Source organism: Labrus mixtus, chromosome 11 (assembly GCF_963584025.1).
Source record: "Labrus mixtus chromosome 11, fLabMix1.1, whole genome shotgun sequence".
Taxonomy (NCBI): domain Eukaryota; kingdom Metazoa; phylum Chordata; class Actinopteri; order Labriformes; family Labridae; genus Labrus; species Labrus mixtus.
In genome coordinates, this window is record NC_083622.1 from 11,192,796 (window position 1) to 11,218,596 (window position 25,801).

A 25,801-nucleotide genomic window follows, 5' to 3' on the forward strand; every position below is an offset into this window, starting at 1 on the left:
TACATCAGCGAAGCGGCTCATCTCAAGTTGAAAGATTTCTCTCTCCAAATAAACATGGCAGAGGTGACCTTGCTGTAAAGTTGTTTTTATTGAAACATTTTTTTTCTACTGAAGCAGCAGTCACTATGAAATCTGTTTACGGCGCGCTCGGTAGAGAAACTGTGAAGAAGTGTTTGTGTTGAATTTCTCAATGTCTTCCTTAAGGCTCTGAATCTCTGAAAACAAAACTCCATTCTTCTCCAGTGTTTGGAGTTGAGTGACTTGAAAACCTCTGGGACAGAAAGTAGGCTCATATAAGCAAAACAAAGAGGATAGTTCAGGAGGAAAGTCAGAAAAAATGTTGTTTTGCAATCGGTGTAAACTGACCTATCAGAAATAATGTATAATTTGGCTTTTTGTTAGGTGGTTAACCTCAGACAGCTTTAGGATACAAATAAAGACCCTGTTTTTTTAGCTTATATTTGCACATAATTTGTCAAATTGCTGAAATATTGTGTATCATTGTTAAAGTTTAGAGTTAGGCCATGTGTTTTTGTCACATTCGATATATGAACAGGAAGCAAAACAAACTTATTAACTCATATAAGAGTTAACTGCAACTTTCTGCAGCATCCCTCTCCATCCGTTGGCAATGTTGTCTTTACAGAAATAACTTTCGCATATCCATCATCTCTTCTCATTGTTTCAGCCTGACAGAAGCAGACAGCTGGCGATCGTACCTTTTAGTGCGTAAAAAAAAGTGAGCTTAACTTAGCTTAATTTAAGCTTGACTTAACAGAAACAGTTCATATCCAGCTTTGTGATATCCGATATCTCTAACTGGGACTTCAGGCTTTGTCGAGCCAGCTTCCTCAAAGATGGGTTACAAATTAGGAAATACATGGCCTGAAAATTGTGTATTTGATCATGTTTAAATAGAAAAAGACACCCACCACTATGAGGTTCCACATGCGAGCGGCTTCGGCCACAATGGTGGAGACGCCGCTGCAGCCGGGCATCAGGACGATCTTGATGGGCTCGGTGTACAGAAGGTCGTACAGCAACTTGGTGGATTCTCCCGGGTCACACTGCAAGGACAAAGTGATAAAGCATTATATGGATGAACAGATGAACAGATGGATGGGTGGATCAATAAGAAGGCAGAGAAATGGATTGAAGTGTTGCAAACGAGGGGGGAAAAATTGGAGAGAGGAGTCAGAGGGAGGAAAATGAGAACGATAAGGGAGAGGCAGACAGATGGGATGAGAACAGAGGGTGAGGAAGAGGAAGAAACAAATAAGCAATGAAGTGTGGTAGATGGAGGCGACTGTAAACAGAAACAGAAAGTGGAAAACAGAAGGGAGTAGATAAAGTAAAAGGAAATGGCATAGGGGTAGCACGGAGCGACACAAAGGCCAAAACAAATGTGAACGGAAAAGACAAGTCGGAGAAATAAAAGGACAAGTATGGGAAATGAAACGAACAAAACAGACGAGGTCGAGATGGAATAAAGGGAAATGGCACAAAAAGGAGCAGGAAGCAGAAAATAACGGATGCAAATGTGACAAGAAATGACAAGCTGGAGGAAGAAAAGAATACCAGAGTTCACGTCCAAACACAGCGAGTAAGTATGATCGAAACACAACACAATGTTTACAGATGAAAAGAAGAGAAAGACGGGCAGAAATTCAAACAAAGATGAGCCTGATGACCGAAGCAGCATCACGAGTATCACAGCATCACAAGTCATTACAACCCTTCAATGAAGTCATTTACAGCATGTCGAGGTGGCGAGAGTGCAGCTGGAATGATCCATCACCGCTCCGTCAGCCAGATTACCGACAGGCCGTCACCGCCGCACTGCTCATCAGAGTCGCACATAAACTGGCCTGACACGTCTAATGATTCAGCATAGGAGAGGAGATGTGGCTCACAAACACAAATACACACACGCACATGTAGAAAGAAAAAAAGACAAAAAAACTCTATAGATGAGTGTCACAAAGAATCACACCACGGCTGATGATGGCGGCTACCAATACGGCTCCTAATTGGGGTGTTTGTCTCCACGGCTGAATTGTCTCTTTGTGATTTTTTTTCTTTTTTTGAGGAGGTAATCACCACTCAACACCCTGCAGAGTGTAATATCTGGGCTTCTTATTGAGTGATGTGTTTTCCATTAACTCTAGATTGGGTGGACTCATAGAGGTGTCATGCCATCCCTGGAAAAGCCACAGATAATAGATGATTCAATCTGAACCCTGTTAAAGCAGAGCCCTGACTGTTGACGTTTTCCACATAAAAGTTAAAAGTTCGGCTTAAATCACTGATGCTTTTGACCCATTGATTTGTTGGGTCGTGCAGGTGATCACTGCAGACTGTAGAACACCAAGGTCACAGCCTCTGCAGCGTCTCCTGCATCCACATTCAGAGCTTGGGCAACCACAGGCTTTTGAGAGCGCCCACAAAGAAATATATACTGTGAGGTGAGCATATAAGGAGAAAGGCTTTCATAGAAAATAAAAACCATCAATACAATAATCACTCTGACAAAGACACAGGAAAAAAACTCATCTGTGGCAGTCTCAGGCCTTCTATAAGGACGAAAATACATTAAATGATTGTATAAATGTGACATTTATGACACGACGTATGTGCTCACACTGTACAGTCTGATTGACAGAATCGACCTGAGCCCACACACTGTATATGTCAAATCAGGATGGATAACCAAAACTCCCACAGACCATGTCGTAGTCAAATCTATGTATATTTCAGTTGTCCCCAGTGGTGTGGCGGTGCCTGAAGAAGTTTTACCCCTAATTTTTACCCCAACTGATTATTTTCAAGTGTCCACTTCAGAAGAGGATAAACAGCCTCTGTTATAAACAGTGACAGGTACGACTACTCTCGCATATTTGCCAAATAGAGACAGGGCAGGGAGGGTCGTCTCTTCACCAGTTTAGGAATAAAATTGCAGCACACTGCTGAATACTGTCAGTCAATGTGCTCAATGGTGAGAATCAGACGGGATTTAGACTCCCCCACGCTCACTTCCTTCAAGAAATCCCCAAAAACTCACCTTTGCATCACTGCCTACAACCACTGACTCTCATCCTCTTCCCTCGACACTACTTCTATGTTGTATTGTTCTCTTAGTTGTTGCTTTGTTTTTTGTTGTTTCCTGTCAAAGCGTCTTGGAGTATTTAGAAGAGCGCTATATAAATCTAATTTATTATTATTATTATTATTATTATTATTATTAAAGAGACTGAAAAATAAGTGGGTACACTCCGTATACCCTGCACTACACCACTGGTTGTCCCACATGCACGGCTCAAATACAAACACAGTCTTTGCTCTCTCTCACACGCACACACATTCAGTACCGTCTACAAACACAAGCTAGCTTGCAAACTAAATCATAACAAATATGCCCCTTCAGCCGGAGGTCTGCAACGTGTCATACGACGCTCACATCTTTGGTGATAAGAGGGGGAAAAGGCAATACACCAAATAGGCATGCCTGCTGTTGCCATGGTGCTTTCAGATGCTGTCTGCCAGTTTGCACAGAGGCAATTAGGGGGAGAAAAGCCTTGCAGTTGAGGAATGGGCTGGTGGCTCTGCTCTCACTGTGCGAGTGTGTGCAGTCCAACAACCAAAATCTCAAACATTCCAGAAATACATCCAGCCTCATTTGGAGCAGCTGATTGGGTTACTATTTGACCTCATTAGCTCTAACAAGTTTTAGAAAACTTTCTAACCCAAAGCTGTTGCATTAAGTACTCCATTCATTCAAAATCTATGATTTTGAAATACGCTGCCGAAGCATTCAGTTGGATTCAAGCCTGCAGCATGTTGTACAGAAAACATTTGCCTTTTCTTTGTAAAACTTATAGCTGTGTGTGTTTTATTCCTGTGAATGAGAGACAGATTGACACAGAGAGCTTTTCTGAATATGTCTTTCCCACAGGTTGTTTATGTTCTCTTTCACTGTGGCTGTGGGCTGGCCTCATGCTGAGAAGAAGCTTGTTAGCTTTCCGGTGTTACAGAGTTTTAGCTTTCCTCTGATGAGCTGTAATTCATCTTCAAGCTGATTATCTGTGAAATGTCAAATCAATCTGTCATTACTGTTCAACATCGCATCTTTTGACAACAATTTTTCACACATTTCTTGATGAATCACCGTGTACATGGTGCACAACTTAGAATAAAATCAAAAAGGTACAAGAGCTCATCTTCCAGAGGTGATTCAAATATGATCGAGGCACAGAGCTCTTTTCTCTCAACTTATCACTTTTTTCATTCATCTTTCCATCAGACAGATATGTTTACTTGAACGTTTTATAGAATTTCATCAGAGCTTCAACTTGAAAACAGCAAAATTATAGTTTCAGGCTTGACTGTTAAATATAACGGCTTGCTTCAGTGAGAGACATCGTTTGAGTGGGTGGTCAGTCAATGCCAAACCATATCACAAGTGAACAAAGCACTCTTAGAAAGCTCACCATTAGATCTTTGCATCAATGGGTGAAAATGTCCCTGACTTAGTGAGATTATTGAACGCTCAAAGATAGACTTTCCTTTTGCTCTTAGAACATTTGTGTTAGTAAGAGCAAACTGAAGATCCTATTCACCTTAAAATAGATGTTTCCAGGCACCGGATAGCCTCATAGTTATGTCGCACGCCCCATGTATGGAGGCTATAATCCTTGTCACAGCAGCCGTGGGTTCGAATAAGACCTCGGCCCTTTGCTGCATGCCATCCTCCACTCTCTCCTCCCAACATTTCATGTCTCTCTACAGCTGTCCTGTCCAATCAAGGCAAAAAGGCCCAAAGAATAACTAGGAATAAAACCTTTTAAAGTCAGTACAACAGCTTTCAACGGGGAGAATGGTGTCTCTCTAATTTCCACCGAGTGCCCTGGTCAACAGCTTTCAGCACTATGCAACTTTGGCAGCGAGCGGCGGTTCTCTCACAAGAAGTGCATTCTGCTTTACGCCACTAGCTCACACGCCAATCTTCAGCTGAAATGACGCCAGTTAGACTGTCTCTGTTCTGTTTGATACAAAAGCTGAGGCTAAGAGAGAGAAGAGGACGGTGACGGATGAAGCTAAGAAGAGAAAAAGAGAGAGTGACCGAGCACCTTAAAAAGGTTTTTTTCATTCAATTTAGAAAGAAATCACTATATTGGTTGCCATATGGGTACCGTGCTTAAATTGTCCTCTTAAATCTGTAAAGTACAGGGTAAAAAAAGTCCAATGTTTGTGGGTATTCAGAACACTAGGAGGTGCATAAAGTGAGACTTCTTTTTGGGGAGAAACATAGAGGCTCATTTCAGTCATTTAGCTCCAAACCATGTGCTGAAAAAGCTGTAAAATGTCTTTAAAAAATAAGGTTATTTTAGAGCTCCAGTTAGGAACTTTTGGTTTGCATCTACTTTGACAACCACTGGGGACAAAGCTGTACCTTTTATGTCTTTGCTGGTCTTATCCTGTAAGTAGTGCTCCTGCTGTCTTTCAACAGTCAAACATAACACTCACTGTGAATCTCTCCGATGGAAAATCTAAAAAGAAAAAATATATATAACTTATGGCAGTTTGTTTTAACTCACTTTGTCAGACACATACCTAGTGGCAGTGGTTACAGGCGTTACAAATAAAAATGTAGACATTTTCTCTCTCGTAGCTGATGGTCTTGTTTGCTTTTGTAGGTCACAGAGACTTGTACTCTAGTTTATTTCGATCAGCATTTACAATTTTAATCTCAGCCTGTTTCATAACCAGATAAAAACTTCTCACAGCAGCTTTAAATCTCCAAATGTAATAATTACTGTCTTCATTACAGACCATTAAAGCCATTACACCCTTCAATCATTTATGGAAGAACCAAACAAAGGAGTAAAAGCAACAACTTTAACTCGACTTTGGATCTTCAAGGAATACATTTAAACCTCAAGAGTTATTATTCCATGCTCATTCCACCTTACTCTTAAGAAAGACAAGGTTAACACGCTATGAAGGCGTTAAAATGAAGGGAGTCTATTCTTAAACAAAACAGCAGCAGACTTCCCAGTTCAATCATTCAAGTGCTTCTGTGAACAAAAGAAATGAAACCTTTGATTACAAAATGGGAGCACACAGCAAGAAGTTAAAAAAAAAAAAAAACCACACAGTCTCCCTTATGGAAAAAAATGGAGAGAAAACAGAGGTGTTGGCAGGTACGCAATAAAGGCTGAGGCATCTCTGTTGCTGTTCTTAGAGGTCTGTCTCTGTAAACCTCCGGGGTCATCAGCATTTCCACTTTCATTTCGGGCCCTCCTCGGCTCATGAGAGACGGGGGTTTATGACCCTGGATGCCACTCAAATACCAAACGCACTCACCAACACAGATACAAGCAAGTGTGTGTGCATACAGCTACACACACATGACATATGGCCTGTGTCGCTGTCCTTGGTGCTGAAACTCCCAGAGCAAATATAAGTAGTGTCCATGCCTGTGTTGCCTTTTCCAATCAGTCAAGCTGCCCCCGTAGAAATAAACGGAAGGTTCCCTGAGCAGAGGGGGACGGGAGAAGACACGGACCCCTCCTAATACACTCTCTAATTACACTCCAGATTGAATGATGTAAAAAGAGTGCAGAGAGGGGATACGATAAGGGCCTGGGGGAGAGCCTATGCGTTGAATCTCAAAGCATGCAGAGCTGCAGATCATAATTTCTTCTTAATTACGTCTGGCAGCGAGGTCCGGGCTCGTACGCCAAGCGGACATGCATGAGTACGGGTGATGAATACTGTTTGTGCCACAGCGGACGGGAAATCGTGTCACGGCTGCCAATTAAAATAAAGGGCGGAAGTGAGGGAAGCACCTTGTTTCACCATTTCTCTGTATCCCCACTGTCTCACTCCGTCACTGTTAATAATTGATCAAAGTTTGCAGGCTCGGCTTTGATATATCCATGGCAACGGCCTGCGCGGCGTGTGTGTGTGTGTGTGTGTGTGTGTGTGTGTGTGTGTGTGTGTGTGTGTGTGTGTGTGTGTGTGTGTGTGTGTGTGTGGATCTCAGAAGGCTGTAAATAGTCTGATGCTGTCGCCAGGATAGCCAGAGAAACAAGCCGCTCTGCTACCACAGGGTATCTGCATCCATTAAAGGGACAGGCTGGGATTAAGTGTTGAGCTTCATGAATATTGTATGATGTTGAACAAGCTGAGGACATCGCTTCATACTCCCAAACCTATTGGTCGGACACTGGTGTGTGTGTGTGTGTGTGTGTGTGTGTGTGTGTGTGTGTGTGTGTGTGTGTGTGTGTGTGTGTGTGTGTGTGTGTGTGTGTGTGTGTGTGTGTATACGTGTGTGTGTTCAGGCACCTGTTTGCTTACTTTATTCAATGCATATCTTGTATTCAATATTCAACACTTTAACGACGCAATAAAAGTTCCTTATCCTGATAAATTCAGGTCAAGACGACCCGCTGAATAATTACTCTTTTCCTGCCTTGATCTTGAGATGCAGGCAAACAAAGGGGCCAGTGGCGCCCTTCTCTTAATCTCACAGTTAAACAAAGACACCACGAGACGGAGATTTGTTCTCTGACCAAACAGGAACGAGAAGCGAGTTGTCATAACCGGATGTAAATATGATAGCTAATTAATCCCTTTGTTATAATTGCTTCCCTGCTTCTCAGAGGGTAAGGTCCTCATTACTATTCCAGCCAGGTGAAAAATGTTTGCAATCAGAAGGTGAGAAACCTCATTCCAAACACAGCGTACCCGGAGCAGGAGCAATAAAATCCCCCCTTGACTTAATTCAAGGAATTAGCCGGCGTCAATCAAACAATGTTATAGCAGCTCTCTGTGAGCTGTTCTATTCAGAGGATCTGCATCTATTTCTCGAGCCCGAGGCGCCAGCAGCAACTCCTGAAGCACGAGGAGTGATGGCTCCCAGTCCCTATGAAATCTGTTCATGCTACTGCTTTATCTTTATGTTTATGGCAGCTACATCTGCGTCTGCCTGCTTCACTACACTTGTAATCAGAAGATGCACACACACGCACACACACACATTTGATCTGTTTGATGCAAAGAACAAGATGTACGCACAACAGAATGTGAAGAAGCATGTACTGCACAGCAAGCTCTGCATACATCCAGCATATGAATTTGCACACATATTTTCACAGAGCTGAAACCTTATTTGTTTCTGAGCTGTGCTTCAAGAGTAACTGTGTTGCCATGCCAACTCTTCCTCTCTCCCTCTCTCTCTTACACACACACACACACACACACACACACACACACACACACACACACACACACACACACACACACATACACACATACACACACACACACACACTCTCCCTACATCTCCCTGCTATTCTGTTTAACAGGATTCCAATGCAGAGCCGAATACACCAATCAGAATAAAGCTTGTATGAAATTTCTAACCAGCCCCGGCACAGTTAACCATTTGGTGCCCCGGCTGCTCGCCAGGCGTCCGTCCTGCAGAGTGATTGATAATCACCCTCAAAGGAGGCGACAGAGAGGGCGATCTGGTAATTGTTTTCATGTGACTCTTGCTGAGGGGAAAAAAATGCTCCTTTTGGGGGCCAAACTTTGAGAATAACAATTAGAAAACACAGCATAAAGGCACAAAGAGAATGATTTTTCACGAGGATAAATGGCTGGATTTTTAATTAAAGTGTATGTCAGAGCAGTGGGTGGTAAACCGGAGGGGAAATGAAACCAGTCAGGGGGCGGATATTGGATTTATAGTGGTTGATAATGCTGACATTTTAAAATACCACACTGATAAATGATTGATGAGCAAGAAGCAGCAGGTGTGTTTGGTCACTGAGCACAAACTAACACTGAACAGGGAATAACAGCCCCGTTTGTCAAGGAGAGGGAGAACTTGAGGGTTATAGTTATCAGCACAGTGACCTTTAATGAAAGCTCTTCTCTGAGATGTGTGACTTTGTGAAAGGCAGGTGTAACTAAAAGGGCGGCTTCTTCTGGTTTCGGGCAAAGTTGGAAAATAAGCTTGAACATGAATTGGGCTGCATCAAATCAGAAAATGTTGCAAGAAAATGAAAGATAACCGTGATGATAACAGTAATAATCCAGCATGCTTAAGTTGACAACAGAGTCAGTTCCTCCTGAGAGGAGGATCATTATTTATGTCCCTCACTGACTGACACCACACACCCCTTAGGTGCGCGTCTCCTCTGACTCTCTTCCACATGCACACACTCACCATGCTGTCGTAGTGGATCAGCTCCAGCTCGTAGTCGGGCAGGATGTCGCTCCTGTTGTTAACCAGGTCCAGGGCCATCTGAGCGGAGGGCATGCATGCCTGCCCGCCCGGCCAGCCTCCGCTCATCGGGAACAGAGCTCCGATGTACAGCTTCTTCTTTCCTGCGGACGGCCGAGGCCAGGAGAACAGGAGAAGGACGATGAGAGAAACCCGGAGGAGCATCGCATGATTCCGGGCAGAGCGAGCTACCCGAGGGGGATTTCTGCAAAGTGCCAGCATGGTTCAAGGTGAGCAGAGCTGGAGCCAGTGTTTTGCCCCTGGTGCTGCAGCGGAGAGAACCCGGACGCAGGTTATTTTATGCGTGAACTGAGATGCAAGTGAACGCAACACGTGTTTGGGAGCAGTTTAAATCTTACGTCTACCTTTGCAGGTATTGCGGAAACAAACTGCTTCGCTTTAATTGCAAGGGTTAAGCGACTCGAGTAAATAATTTAGTCGGGATATAATTGAATACAATGCACGGTTAATTATGCATGGCATGCTTGATATTTTCGGGACAAGAAGTCAAAGACAGGTCAGCCAGTTTTCACTCTGAAGTGATCAAGTGAGGAAGCGACGCTGCTCATCAGTCAAGTTTCAAACGAACCTCCTCGATCCTGCAGTCCAACACGTTCTCGACGCAACTCCTCATATTTGAATACACGAAACTAGCCTCGCTTTCTTTTGGCAATCAGTCATGATTATCTGACATGACAGCGCGTTACCAACTCACGACTTTTACGCAAGAAAAGACGCGCGAATTTGACGCCGGAGTCCGCGCAGAATAATACGTCAACCGCGTCAAAAGCGTGTGGACTGGAGCTGAGGCTAACAGAAATGAGACTGGAGTGTGGAGTGAGAGCTGCAGCACTGAAAATAGCAGGCTACATATTTCCTCCCTGTAACGCAGCGCAGCCCTTATTCCAACAGATGAGACGATTCGCCGCGGAAAAGCAAGAGCGCCAGAGCTCTGCGTCTGATCCACTGCAGCACCGGCAGGCTGAGTGTGTGTGTGTGTGTGTGTGTGTGTGTGTGTGTGTGTGTGTGTGTGTGTGTGTGTGTGTGTGTGTGAGAGAGTGTGTGTGTGAGAGAGAGAGAGAGAGAGAGAGAAGGAGAGAGGGAGAGATAGAGAGCGAGCGCTAGGGCAAGTCTGAAATGTATGCCGAGAGAGAGAGGAAGGGACAGATAGAGAGAAAGGGGATGGGTGGAATTGGGGGCTCTGTGCAAAATCTCCCCAAAAGGTATTCTAATGAGTTACACACTGAGTTTAACTTAAAGAGTGCATCCATTCCACAGGAGTCATATAACCCGCACTGTCACATTTTGTTATTTGCACAAGGCTTCTTCCTACTAACTGCAGCCTCTGACTTGCACTGCTCACTGGTGCATCCATACGTTTCTGACCAAGGCATCAGAAACAAAACTGAGCTCACGTGGTTAGAGATAGACAATTTAACAAACTAGGAAACACAAAAAGAAAGAGGCAGGGTTGTTTTCTCCAATATTCTCCAATAAGGATGACATTTCAGGTAATTTGCATGAAAAGGTGGTAAAATGTGGTGGAAATAAGAGTATAAACATCAGTAATAAAGACTTCTTATGGTAGGAAAGAAAACTGATCAAACTAATGTTTGAAGCAATAACTCTATGACTGAATCTGTTCCACCGTTCTGCATCCTATTAAACAGCAAATGTTCCATGATTCTTTTCATTTGTTTTTAATTAAGATAACACAATGGCAGCTCACTTTGTCTTGATTCAGTTCCACTAACGATGTCTAACAATATTCAATCAGCGCTGATTCTAGACATTAATATTGGCTGAAGTAAATCATTTTTAGAGGTTAAGGTTATGTACAACTAATAGTTTTAGGGCTTATCATATTTTTTTTCTTTATTCATAATGGAACAGTCTGTCTTTTATTTCTCATATTAAAATGATTCAACTTCAGTGTAATAAAGCGTCACATGAAATCTAATTGAAAACAGTCAAATATATGCATCAATAAGATATTAACTTTCAATGAAGTCAAGCTCTGTTGGAAGATTAGGGAGCCCTATTTCAGTTGCAAAAAAAATTCTGTCATTGCCGAATCCATGTAGTTTCTGTTTATTGGACTAAACTAATTGCTTTCTGTTGCATCTGGTGATTCTGAGTAGAGGAAAAATGCTGCTCGTCTCTTTGGCACAGCAGCTGGATGATACTGTGGTAACCAACATGAACAACATACTTGTAGTAAGTGCTCACAGCAATGACTAAAGTAAATAATGCAAAATTAAACATCCTTCTAAATGTTATAAACAAAGCTTGTAGGTCAGGTTGTAAATAAATGAATACATGTTGTGGTAAGAGCAAAGCAGTACACGCTGAGGACTTGTGTAGAAATATTATTAGAGTCATGCAAGCAGCTGTTAGGCTGCAGCTATACACATACTGGCTTCTCTAACAACAATGCAGCAGACAGTATGTCCTCCTCCTAAGTTTAGATTCTGGTGCAGAATGGTTTGTTTTTTATTTGAAAAGAGAAGTAGGTGGGTTTACGGCACCCCCATATGGCCATTTTGCCGTGCACCTTGGTTTGCCAGGCAAATGAATGGCTGTGAAAAAACAGGCAGAGTGAACTGGTTCAGGTAGAACTGATTCTACCCGACCTTAAAAGCATCTGCTTTTTTCTAATAAGCTCCACAAGCGGAAACGTGCTCAAATACAAATTGGAGATGCTTTTAAAAAATGGAGAGGTTAAAACACAGAAAAGGTTTACAGACTGATGAAGAGCTGGCTAAACACTGAAGCTTCAGTGATGGCAACCTGTGTTAACATTGACTCTAGAGAGGGGAGGGGGGGGGGTGGGGGGGGCAGCTCTCTCTAATGTTTTGAATTTGGACTGCAGTACCCATTTCAAACGCTAGGTGTCAGAGATACATATTGCTCCTTTAAGTCTGTTACCCTGCTCACATTTGCTTATTAGCTGTAGACAAAACGAGTGCATTGTTATTTGTTTCGCATTAACTTTTCACAAATCATTCTTAGGAGAAAATGTCTATTACATGTTATAACAAACCAAGAGTTTCAATATTTTACCAACACACATGTGATGCTCAAAGAGGAAATGTCAGGGGATCATAAAGTCAAGAGGATTCCTCCTCGACACCTGACAAAACGTTCAGTTTCTACTAGATCTAGCCTGGTTTTAACCTCACCTTCCTAGAGTCTGTTTGACCTGCAAATCAATAACTCCACACTCACAGGGCCGACACACACACACACACACACACACACACTCACAGGGCCGACACACACACACACACACACACACACAGCTCTGTAACAACCTCTGCTAATCCATAGACCATTTCATATCTACCTCCCCTCCTCGGCCAAGTCTATAAAATGCTACAGAGGCTGCTGCTGAGAAATCAGCAGAAAATGTGGCAGCAGAATCAATCATGGCTGATTTTATTTGCTCTCATTTCAAGAGTGGAAACAGTGAAGTTACTTTTAATACGAGAGAGACTGGGCTCCTGTTTGAACCCTCAGTTAACATCCAGTACCGCCTGTATCTGTCACTCTCACACATAGAGGCATGTGACTATGCACACACACCTTCTGACATATTAATGTGTGCAAACATTAACACCAGAAACACATAGAATTAAGGTTGTCAAACTTTTTGATGCAGAGGAGAGGGAATGCTGTCTAACTTGCACAAATATGTTGGCAACGTTTCTGTACTGAATCAGGATAGAATTAAGCGACTGGACGCGATTTAGGCTGGCCAACATGACGGAGGTGGATGTAGCGCAAGAGAAAGGAAAATATAGTGAGGCGAAAGGCCAAGCGGCTATGGCTCTACAAAACGAGGGTGAACCTTGTGTTGGCTTTTACCAACAGACGCAGTGTTGGACGGCTTTCTGTTGGACATGCAGTTGCTAAACACTGGTGGTTAGCTTGTGATAGCGTGCGGTAGCTTGCTGTGTAGGTTCAAGCAGTAAACATACACACTACGTCCTGCAGTGATTGTGTGCTTCGCGGGGTTGATAAAACCAGTTTGAATGTTGTAGAAGCTGCAACGAACAATGCTACTGACTCTACATAGAAAATTATCCAATAATGGCTACCTGGGACTTCTATTTTTGTTGCTATTGTATCAAAACCAAGCGGCAACCTCCGGTCTTGAAAAATGAAGGAAGTGCAAAATCCTGCAGTTCTTCGAGTGTCCACTTGAGGCTGGCTGCAGGAACACCGGAAGTCACATACACACAACAGGCAAAAAAGCCGTTTTAACAGCATAAATAAACATGTTACAAAAATAAAATAGGTCTGATTAGTTATTGTCATCACTGGCACACACTGTACGGGGGTGGATTTTTTTTTTAAACCACTCCATTTTGATTGTATGAACAGATGTGTTATCCATAGTTAGGCGTGTAGCTGACATGATTGACAGGCGGGTGCGATGTAACGGTTTGTTAAGAGGCTTAAAACCCTCCTCAGCTCCAGCTCCCAGACTGCCGATGAGCCTCCAGAACCCCCTGCAGGAACAGATGGCTGACGTCACTCAGGCTTTGTCCATTAATATTTACAGTCTATGTTCGAAACAGGTGTCGATATTGTTTGATTTTTACTTGCATCGTATTGAAGTTATCAAATCTGGTATCGTGACAACCCTTCATAGAATCACACACATAAACCTGAGACCTTCAGAGTCTCATTTATTTCCCCCTCTTGAAGTAACTTTTGATCATTTTGAAAATACATTTGCGAACATTCGTCAATGTAGATTGATCCTTTGAGAAATGTTACAACTGAAGATGAACAGAAAAACAAAAAGTAATTGCGGAGGCACTTTTGATGCCGCCTTTTCGGATGATTAACAACAGCTTCATTCTGTTTTATGCTCATGTTTCTGTAGTTCCTTTGTGAGCGCACTAATTGCAATGTCATGTTAGTGTTAAGATTCCCTTTGCAAAATTACTTATTACAGCAATTGAGAAGAGGACCATTATTTCTCCCGTCTAAATTAAAAACCCTCTGTAGTTAGGCGATGGAATATGACTATTATATAACCCTGGTTCATTACCCAAATCTCATTATGTGGATATCTCCGTGCAGCACAGAGCAATTCAGATCAAGCTGCTAACAAGCCCTCACAGGCTGAGGTGAGTGTAGTGATCATCTGCTGGCATTTGCCTTCCACTTCCACCTCCTCATCCTCGCTGCCACCCCGTGACCCCTCCAACGCACAATCAATTATTCAGCTGTGAACTTTATCTGCTTCCCCCCCCACACACACACACACCTGCTCCATAATCCTGCAGCAAAACACATCAGCACCGGGCATTGCAGTGTTAACAACCCCGTGGAGGCAAACTGGCACATTCAGAGACGACATTAGCTGTGACAGAGCCTGGAAAAAAAAAAAGATGCAATGGAGGCATTAGTGCTGTAACATGTTGCTGAGCTGCTTTAATGAGGGCCTTGTACTGTATATTTGTGTGTGACTGCGTTTTTGCACACTGGGCATCCTTCAGGATAATGGCCTGTTTCTCTCTTAGCAGATGTGTTAGTGGGAAAATACTGTTTTGAATGTTCCCTTTTTAACACATCCACCAGATGACAGTGTCCTCCCCCTGCAGCGCATATTTTTATTCAGGGAGGAACCCAAATCATTGTGAAGAAGCTCAGACAAAATGCATCTGGTAATATGAATCAGAGTGTTTCAAATCCCAAGAGGCTGATATTGTGTTGATGTATTTTCTTGCATTTAATGCTGACAGTTTAGACCATAGTCTTTGTGCAGAGATCACACTATATTCAGAAAACACATTACAAAGACCTTCCTTTGTGTCTGCTTTACTTTGTTTTTAGTACCAGATGGTCCAAGTGAAAATGAAGCCTTATTAATGCATCACAGGGCCGGTGTTTTTGGATTAATAGGTACATAAAAGTTGGCCGGTGTTGCAGAAAATATAGTTAATCCTGTGACTTTGAAACAGTATCATCATTACTTAATTTGTCCAGCAGCAGCACACTACACACTATCTTGTTTCCAACACAGCAGCCCAGCAGTTATTAGAGTAATACATCATGCCTGGGTAACAGGGTGGAGGGGAGTTAAGAAGAATAAGTTCATTGTTCAACTGTCTCAGGGCAAGAACTTTGGCGCAACATTTGGTAACCAACAGTGTATAAATATGAAGAGAGTTATGAGATAAGGGGCAGCTTCTGCTGTATCATGTTTAGTTTATGATGATTAAAACATCACTTTTCTCATCATCTCTGAATTCCATCATTGCTTCAGATTCACATCCCCATCAGATGAGAAGCGTGAATAAACCACATCCTCCTGATGCGTTTTGGGTATCTGCTGACACAGAGACGAGTATCGATGTATCACCTGTTCTCATTGGCTTAGCTGGTTAATTTATTGGTAATATATGTGTCCGGGGCTGCTGCCATCCGTTGTTGAATTGGCTGAGATGTTTGCACATAACAGTACAAAATGGAAAATTCTGCCTTAATTTTAAATTGTTGCCCCCTTTTTAAAAGGATGGATGTTAATGCTTCTCATCATGTTTGTTTTAGTCCTTTGCTATTTGTTTTGCACCAAAACCCTGAGTCAAATTCCTCGTAAGTGAAAATGTACTTTGCACTAAAAAAAATATTCTGATTCTAATTTATAAAAATCTTGATCATTTTGGATAAGTGATTGCGCTAATTCTCTTCTGAGATTTTAAATCGATTCATAACTTCTAATAATCGTTGTTGTTGTTTTTTGTGCTAATCAGTCACTCCCTGCTAAGTGCTAATGCTAGCTCTTTAGCTCAGTAAAATGCCAAATAGAGCAACAAGAAATTCAGCCAGAAATTCACAGATGACTGGAGTAGATCCTGAAGTATCTACTAATTCATGAATAGACTTTGAATCCATGAATTGTTTTGAATTGAAAAATAGATTCTGAATCGAATCGTGACCCTAAGAATCGAAATTGAATCAAAGTGAGACACCCAAAGATTCCCAGCCCTAGTATGTACTGTAGATATGTTCATTAACACATGTATTCATGGTCATGTTCATAGACTAACAACTTTGTAAGCTTTTATGTCCGAGTTGTTTTCAGCTCGGCATAGATTATATTCACTGGGTCTGTGGTTTGTTATACTGTACATGGAGAAAACAGAAACTCGAAATGCACTCATACCGCTCTCACACACACACACACACACACACACACATCGAACACACACACACGTTCACATAGGGTAGAGCAGACACAGACAGGAGCAAGGTATTAACCTTTCTCCCGCTGAGGAGGCAGCAAGTGGGTGGTGATGGCACATGGAGAGGAGAGAGAGGGAGAAGAGCCAGAAGGAGGTCAGTATTGTGACAGGAGATGGAAATTTCTATTCGTGGAAACACTGTTCTCTGCTGCTTTGTTAATTGTGTGGTTGTCAAGTCTTTCTGTGACATTTGGAAAGATTTTATCGGCAACTTCATGGGATAACTTACATAAAACTAGAGGTCTATATGGAGAGTTAAGTGTTGCATATCGTGTGTGTGTGTGTGTGTGTGTGTGTGTGTGTGTGTGTGTGTGTGTGTGTGTGTGTGCACTCAGTGTTTTGCTTTTGAAAGGCCAGCAGGGTTCTATGTGTAATTCACAGGCGTAACAGTGCAGTGTTTTAAGCCTTCCAAAGATTGTAAGTGCATGATTCAATATCTGTCTAATTTCTAATGTGGTGACATAACAGTGCAAGAGGGTGAGCCATCCTGTAATAGAAACAAATGTATTCATCGTTCCTGCCAGGGTTTACATAAAAATGGAGGTACAAGTAGATGTTTTGACCCTTTATTATTTATTTTTTTACAGCAAACGCTGACTTAGCACAATAAATCCTTTTCAAACTGCTGCATTTTCATGTTTTTTTAACACAGTTCTGATATGCAGGGCCGAAGTACGTAAGCAGAATATTCAACACCTGATTGTATTTATTCCTGCACGCCGACAAACACACAGCTACACTCACATATATGCTGTTAACCATCTCCCTTTGTAGTCTTGGAAAACAGCAGGACAATACATACAAAATGGAAATACATCTAAAAAAGAATAGAACATTTGTGTTCAAACTTTGCAAATCAGGGGGCACCGGTAGCCTAGTGGTTAGTGCGCCAACATGTACGGAGGCTGTTGCCCTCTAAGTGGGGGACCTGGGGGTATTTTATGGCAAGTAATCCCACCCACCCCCCCCCCCCCCCCCCCCCCCCCTCTCTCTCTCTCTCTCTCTCCCTGATTTCTGACTCTATCCACTGTCCTATCTCTAAACAAAGGAATACAAAGCCCTCAAACAAAATGTTAGAATTGTTAGGTTAACTTGAAATGCTTCTTCACTAATGATGCTTGGAAGCATTAGTCTCAATCTTGTCTCTCGCTGCATTAACTCTTGAATTTAGGTTTTGCTTGATAAATAATGGTTCGTAGATGTAATGAGCTGGTGAGGAACTGTGGAAATGCTGCGAGTTCTGTTTGAAAATGAGATGATTCCCCCAAAGAAGCTGATTTTCACAGGTGGTGAAAAGTGTTGAACCTTCAGGGGGAGGAACAATGACTTTTTCAGTGTGCTGGACTACTGCTGCCCTCTTGTGGTGACTGTGCACATTGCACCAGCAGCAGAATTTCATTAAAAAAAACATCAGATATCTCAGTTTGCGCAGTCACACTAAGGTACATATAGCCACTAGCTTTAGAAACAGGCACGTTTAATGGCCTCTGTGAAGATAAGAGACTGTTTATGATGTAATTAATCTATGGTGACATTTCATGTGTTATTATTAATGAATGCATGATGATTTAAGGGCTGCACTTTTAAACAGAATACCCTGTAATTCTTTGAAGTTTTTGTCTGGGTGGATATTCTTTGAGGGTTGTAACATAAAGGGAATCTTGCTTCTTGTTGGAGAGTAGTCTTAATTATAACTGTACAACATAACCAACGTTATGTAAGAGGTTCACAGTCTAACAACTGTGAGTCAATATGAGCTTGACGCTTGTGCATAAATATTGCAGTGTAGTATGATGTGGTTAGTTTGCAAATGAAATGTCTTACCTGTGTAGTTTCTGTCATCTTTGGGCAGCAAAAAGAAAGAGGAGAAGAAAGGAGAAGGAACAGCTTGTCAAAAAAAAACGTGTCATTGTTCAACTACATCAGTTGACAGATTCACATGTAGCGTTGAGAGAAATCTCTCCTGTAACCCTTTCAATTCAATAATTCACATTTATCATGTTTAATTTGAAGAGTTTTTGGTGCAGTTAAGGCTTAAATCCATGTATATTTTCCTCCACTAGATGGCAGTGTTGCTACGTTAGAGTAGAGACATGCAATGGTGGTTGGATGCTGAGCTGTAATTTTCTGGCAGGAGGTTCCTTACTGAGGAGGATGTTATGTAATCCTGTGATCATGTGCATGCATACCATGAGAGTAGATATAAAAACGGTCACACCTCGAATGTTTTGTACAGTGTAGGTATCCTGGAAATTCTTACAGAAACAACAGGAGATTTTGACATTTTCAGAGCGTTTAATTCTTGCTTATTTACAAATAGAAGCTAATCATAAAGTCTTTTACACATTTGATTATTACACAATAAGCAGCCTACTTTTGGACGCCTGCTCCAAATGCACAGATAAATCCCTCTTTTATCCTTTTAATACTACCATTTCCATAGCAACTATACCGGTTATCATGCCAGCTCCTCTGATAAACAGTTGGCAATGTCATTACTTTCAGTTCTTTGTTTCATCTGTGTGTGGTTTTCCTTTAATCCTCTTCTCTTTTTTTTTGCACTAATTTGGACAAATCCTTTCCGACTGTAAACATGCCAACTGTTGTAACGGAGAACAGGGATATCACACATTTCCACTCACGCTCCCTTGTTATAATCCATTGAGTATTAATGCTGTGTACAGTATACTGTCAGGTTTTACATCGGTCTGTGTTCATCGTTTGTTTTACCTGCCTGAGCCAACAGTGCAGGCGCTCCTCTGTGGATTACACTCTGATTGGATGGATCATTTATCGCCTAGCAACCATGCTTCACCGTTGGGACAGCAGGTGTTTGTAATTATCTGTCATCTTTAAAGCCTTATGTCCTCTTTTTTGCGAGCCAGGCTGTAACAGCAACGTGAGTCATGCCCATGAGAAGAGATGGCACAGTGTGTGGCTCCTGTTTTATTTGATTACAATACGCTTTTGTGCCAAAAAGAAAAACTAAGTCAGAGATTCAAATTTAATCTAAATTTAAAATCGTTTTTTATTGTACATTCAATTTTCTCAATTCATTTATTGCCTCTCGCCCAATGGCAGCTGGGATCGGCTCCTCAGCCCCCATGGATGGATGTATGGATGGATGGATGGATGGATTGATGGATGGGTGGATGGATGGATGGATGGATGGATGGATGGATGGATGGATTGATGGATGGGTGGATGGACGGATGGATGGGTAGATGGATGGATGGATGGATGGATGGATGGATGGATGGATGGATGGACGAATGGACGGATGAATGGACGGATGGATGGATGAATGGACGGATGGATGGATGGATGGATTGATGGATGGGTGGATGGATGGATGGATGGATGGATGGATTGATGGATGGACGGATGGATGGGTAGATGGATGGACGAATGGACGGATGGATGGATGGATGGATTGATGGATGGATGGATGGGTAGATGGATGGATGGATGGACGAATGGACGGATGAATGGACGGATGGATGGATGAATGGACGGATGGATGGACGAATGGACGGACGGACTGATGAATGGATTGATGGATGGATTGATGGATGGGTAGATGTATGGATGGATGGATGGACTGATGGATGGATGGATGTTATCAGAGGACCAAATTCCTGGATTAATCTTAAATACATATAATTTAAAATAACTGACGCCAAAGAGAAGCATCTCAGGTGATGTTTGAGAAGAAGGGATCAGAAAATAACATTTTCTTTTGTGAATTATTGACATATTTGTTATTCAACATATAGCCTTTTTGATTTTAAATATGAGTTCTAATAGTCAATTCATCTATTATTGGAGTCGTTTCAGATCTGATAGATTAGCAAAAACTACACCATTTTAATATCTTCTTCAATTTTACATTATAAATAAAGTGAGGAAAATATGACCTTCAAACACAATGAAACACTCAACACATTTTGATATTTGATTAGGTTGAAATGTCATTGCTAGCATACACTTTTACTCACTGCAATGATAATTTAAATGTCATTACCATCTGTGTTAGTAGACGGCATTCAATTTACAAACATCATTTTCTTAATTATATTGTAATTCAAGTGGTAATGTGAAATCTGTCCTTGTCACACTGACTCAATAAGATACTCACAGAGACAGGTGGGTTTGGGCGCATCCCACTTGCCCAGTTTAGTGCAATGGCTGATGTTTCTGCCCTCCAGGATGAAGCCGGCGTGGCAGCTGTAATGGAGCACCGTCCCCTCCACTGGAGGTCCAGGCGGCTTCACCGACACCCGGCCGTTTTCCAGAGAGGTCCACACGCGTGGACACAGCAGCACTAAGAAAAGAAAGGTAGAGAAATGACTTTAAAAAAGTAGAGTTGAAGTTACACCACACTTCTGAGCAGCAAATGTGTTAGCTTATAGTTAAGCAAACGTGCTGGCTAGCTAGCTATCTTTGTGTGGCCACTTGGGGGCAGCAGACTAAGCTTCAAACACAACATTTTGATTTTATCAGCACGAAGTTATGATTATTGGTTAGCTATCTGTTGCATCTCTACAAGTCACATATAGCGGAGAAACATTAGCATTTGTTTGAAGGTCATGAGGGGGGGGGGGGGCAGTAGCTCAGTCTGTAGGGACTTGGGTTGGGAACTGGAGTGTTGCCGGTTCAAGTCCCAGCGTGGACAAAGCCTGGAAATTGTTCTGGTGGTCAGCTAACTTCCCGAGCACTGCTCAGCGGATTAATAAAGTATATCTTCTTCTTCTCACATATTGCACAACAACTGCAACAACACAGCATGAGAGATGAAATAACAAAGGTAAGGAACAACATGACGCTATTGCACAACCCACACAGACTTAGGAAACATTATTCAGAATTTTGACTGACGTGGGTACAACTAGAAGGTGAAATAAGAAGAGTTTTTTAAGCGGTTCAGTCTACATCGGGGGACTCTGTATCGTCTGCCAGAAGGTAGAAGCTCGTACTCAGAGGGGAGGATGTGAGACGGGTCAGACGACACTCTCTGTGCCAGCCTGAGAACAGACTGCTCATAGACTGTAGGGTGCAGCTTTCACAAGTCAAGAAGTGGTGCATAGAAATAATGCAAAAGCAATGAATGACCTCATTTTTAATAATTATATTTATTTTTGATTATATTTCTAATAAATTCTTAAAGACTGCAATATAAAACAACAACAACAACAGCAACAATGTGCATGAACTTGAAGTAGATATAAATATATAAAAGGCACTAACGGGTGAAAAGGATTGTGCTCCAGTGTGTTTTTAAAGTCCATTGTCTTTATATCGTTATAATGATCTCTACAGCAAAGAGCCTAAACAGCCTGCTGTGAATGTTTTTTATACAGGAGTCAACAAACTAATGAGGGGCTTCCACACAGCTGGCACAAAGACATCATTTGTCCAAAGCGCCGATAAATGACTTGCCGCCATCTCGCCTTCACCTCAGGTTCCTGTATCTATCAGCGGCATGTAAAGGAAGTGAGACTGCCATGAGCTCTGTTCCTGTTATCTTTAGACAGTATGTAGAGGTACTAATTCAGTCGTGACATTTCCATCTATAGTTTAAGTTTCAGATCTTGAAGACAGAAACGTATTTCTTTGACACTCCATTGCTCCTCTAAAATGTAATTATGTAGAATGACCAACTGAAACATGGAAATCTACATAAACTGCCTCAACGCAGCCTTTTGTCATTGTATTGATTGAGAGCCCCCTGCTGATGGGATTTACATACTGTGACTTTAAGAGAGCATTTATTACCCTGTACACCACACTGGTCATGTCCAAAATGACATATGAATAGTAAAACACTTGTAACTACAGGATAATGACACTAAGACCCATGCCATTAGCTCTAATACCACTTTGTGCAATTTACACTTTCAGCACTTTTCAATGATGTGCAACACAAGAGCACTTTAACTCCTGTTGGCTCAGCACCTTCACAGTCACTTTATTGTGTGTTTTGAGCAAAGCTGCAAAGCCACCCTATGTTTTGTTATATGTGTGTCTTTGTCAACTAATGTAATGTAGTTGTTTGGTTTCTGCTTGTTGTTCTAATAGCTGACTGTGTTTTCTGAGGTTCTATGTAAATTTGCCTAAGTGTCTAATTTTGACCTGATGGGGGACCACAGATTAGGCAGAGCCATTTTAACTTTAATGCCGACAAAAGCATGACAACACACAATCAGTGACACTGCTTACATGCATTATCTTCACAGTGTTATTTTTTATCATGTTTATTGTCTTAGTTGTAGCTGCATGCTAACGCCTGCTGTGAAAGACAGCCGAGGTTGACAAGAACGTGGTTACATTTATGTTTTTATTCTTGTCATACAAATTTATGTACAATCAAAAACTTCAGCCTCAGTCATAAAGGAAACTGGTTAAAAAGCTTCCTGTTTTTCTAAAAGTCCTCTCTCCTCTAGCTACCGCTGCGGTTGACTTTGGTGTCTTATAATATTCAGACCTTCTCACAGGCTTCAAATGAACGGATAATGTTAAACAATCATGTTTCTTAAACTTTAAGCCAGCAGTTAAACAGGATGCAAATGAGCAGCAAGGTAAATATTTGTGACAGCACAGAAGCTGAGAGGAACGACTTCCACGTCTTGAGGTGGTGTTCCTCTGGGAAATGTTTGCAGAGGTGCAGAATATTGAATTATCTTTCTAGTCATGCTTTATGTGATTGTAGTGCATCTATACGAGCACAATGGAAATAAATACTGAGACGTTCAAACTCTCAAAATGTGTGAGGGACAAAGTTATCCAGATGGAGATTCTCTGGAGGTCATATATAACCCGACAGAAATGGAAGAGAATGAACCGTAGTGTTTCAGATTGGGGCTGATATGACTGACTGTGGGGGGACTGGCTCTTTTATGCATCAACGATGGCTCAATGTGGAGATTTATATGCAAAATATTGGATATAAATAATAACCCATTATATCCAACAGTGGGTCTACTGGGAGGAAAGATAGAGGGAATAACAGTAATCGACCAAACCCTTTTTTGAAAGTTTAAACTGTTCAAAGTTTGTTAAAGGGTACGAAAAAACAGGCTCAGTTTACAAAACCTGAGGGCCCCAGCCTAGTGGTTAGTATGCACGCCCCATGTACAGAGGCTGTAGATCTTAAAGAGGACGGTCCGGGTTTGAACCCAGCCTGTGGGTCCTTTCCTGCGTGTCGTTCCCCACTCTCTCTCGCTCTTAATCTCTCCAGTTTCTGACTCTATTCACTGTCCTATCTCTATAATGAAGGCATAAAAAGCCAAAAAATAAAGATTGCCTGATTGGATTAGCTTTTCTATCTGAGAAACTGACAATACGTATTAATTGGAATGTGAAGACGCCAAACTTTCTAGAGACGGACGACTTGCTCAAACATTATTTGGAACTGGTATCCATGGAGCACGCAGCATCAGTTCTTGAAGATCGGCGGTATACTGTTGGTTGTTGATCACCCCGAACAGAGTTATAATAATATATAGGTTTTATATAGCGCTTTACTGAAAACTCAAAGACGCTTTGACAAAAACTCAGAACAATAAAACAAAACAAAAAACGATGAGGACAGTACAACGAAGAAGTAATGTAGGTGGAGGGGGGGGGAGTTAGTGGTTGTAGGCAGTGATGAGGAGGTGAGTTTTGAGGGATTTCTTGAAGGAGGTGAGTGTGGGGGAGTCTCGGATGTTATTTGGGAGTGAGTTCCAGAGGGTGGGAGCAGCAATGGAGAAGGCCCTGTCCCCCCAAGGACCGATAGTTTGTCCTGGGAGTATGACGGTGGAGGAGCTCAGACAGGTAGGGGGAGCCAGGTTGTGAAGGGCTTTGTAGGTGAGGATGAGGAGCTTGAAGTTGATACGCTGTGGGATGGGGAGCCAGTGGAGGTCATGAAGAACAGGGGTTAATGTGGTCTCTGGTGCGGGAGTGTGTGAGGAGACGAGCAGCGGAGTTCTGGATGTATTGGAGTTTCTTGAGTGAGTGTGATGGTGATCCGTAGAGGAGACTGTTGCAGTAGTCTAATCTGGAGGTGATGAATGCGTGGGTGAGGGTCTCGGCAGCTGAGAATGAGAGTGATGGGCGGAGGCGGGCGATGTTTCTGAGGTGGAAAAAGGCTGTTTTGGTGATGTGTTTGATGTGTTTGTCGTAGGAGAGGACACCAAGGTTAGGGATGTGGGGGGAAGGGAGCACTGTAGAGTCGTGTTTAAGTATACCCATTTGATATCCTTACTTCAACCAAAATGTACCTACTACATGTGTATACACACATTTTACCCTTTCTCTGTACATGCATTTAGAAATCAGCCCCCTCGTCTCCCCGTCTGAAGCCTTGTCCTGTTAAAGGTGGCTGAGCCTCTGACCTGATGGTCGACCAGGCAGGTCTCCAGTGCCGCCTCACAGAACCAGACTGTCACCGATGTTGATCTGTTTTTTTATGTTGTTGCTTTGTTTGTGGTCGCCCTAGTTTTAGATGTTAGCTTACTACGCTACAGCCTCCACATAACTTAACTTTGTTCTCCTGGTTGGATTTCCCGACAAAATGGCCCAGCTCTGAATGTAATTGGGTTAGCTGCCGAGTTAGTTGAATCTTCCTCCCAGCATGCGAGCACATAATAAAACTGCAATCTGCACATTGCAGCTTGCGCCGTTACATAAGCCAGAGAAAACAAAAAAAAAACGTTCTCTTGGGAAAAAATAACAAATTCCACTGATGTTAAATGTGAACTGAAAGACTGAAAGCAGAGATATCAAAGGGATTTGATTGGATTGCCGGCCTTAGTGTTTGCTCAGTGATTGCAGAAGCATTGTCGGTGTCGTCTGAGGAGAAAGGACATGAATGCCTCACTGAGGATATGTTGGTGTGCAGGCATGTATGCATAAAGAATTACACTCTTAACATATGTAGAAGCAGCAGAACAATTAAAAAGCTGTCAGGATGAAAATGTAGAACAGACCACATATTAAACACAGATATTCGATTAACACATATGGAAGCTGTGCAAGCTTGCTACTTTATTCTTACACAATAATCACAATGTAATCAGTCCAAAGCAATAAGCAGCAAGCAGCAGCCAAAATTATCCTCTGTGGGGGTGTCACAGATAAGTTCACATTTACATTTATTTATTTATTTATTTTATTTTAAGCCCACAGCGCACACACGCACCTCAGAAAACACAGACTAATGCGATTATTCGTAATTAACTGGATACAGCAAAATAACAAACCTGTG

The 25,801-nt window shown here is 42.1% G+C and overlaps 1 protein-coding gene and 1 long non-coding RNA gene across 3 annotated transcripts in view; one reads left to right on the plus strand and one right to left on the minus strand.

Annotated features, from left to right (window-relative positions):
• The window catches only part of gabbr1a (gamma-aminobutyric acid (GABA) B receptor, 1a), a 95,466-nt gene that overhangs the window by 57,107 nt on the left and 12,558 nt on the right, over nucleotides 1-25,801 (minus strand). For both annotated transcript variants that reach the window (XM_061049988.1, XM_061049989.1), the window contains 4 exons: nucleotides 20,693-20,878; nucleotides 18,379-18,396; nucleotides 9,236-9,396; nucleotides 933-1,067 (listed from right to left, as the gene is read on the minus strand). In XM_061049988.1, coding sequence (XP_060905971.1) covers nucleotides 933-1,067; nucleotides 9,236-9,396; nucleotides 18,379-18,396; nucleotides 20,693-20,878 — 500 coding nt within the window. The remainder of the gene's footprint in view (nucleotides 1-932; nucleotides 1,068-9,235; nucleotides 9,397-18,378; nucleotides 18,397-20,692; nucleotides 20,879-25,801) is intronic.
• Nucleotides 9,383-25,801, plus strand: part of LOC132983613 (uncharacterized) — a 31,623-nt gene continuing 15,204 nt past the window's right edge. Inside the window, exons 1-2 of the long non-coding RNA XR_009674855.1 lie at nucleotides 9,383-9,522; nucleotides 20,763-20,892. This is a non-coding gene — a long non-coding RNA (uncharacterized LOC132983613). The remainder of the gene's footprint in view (nucleotides 9,523-20,762; nucleotides 20,893-25,801) is intronic.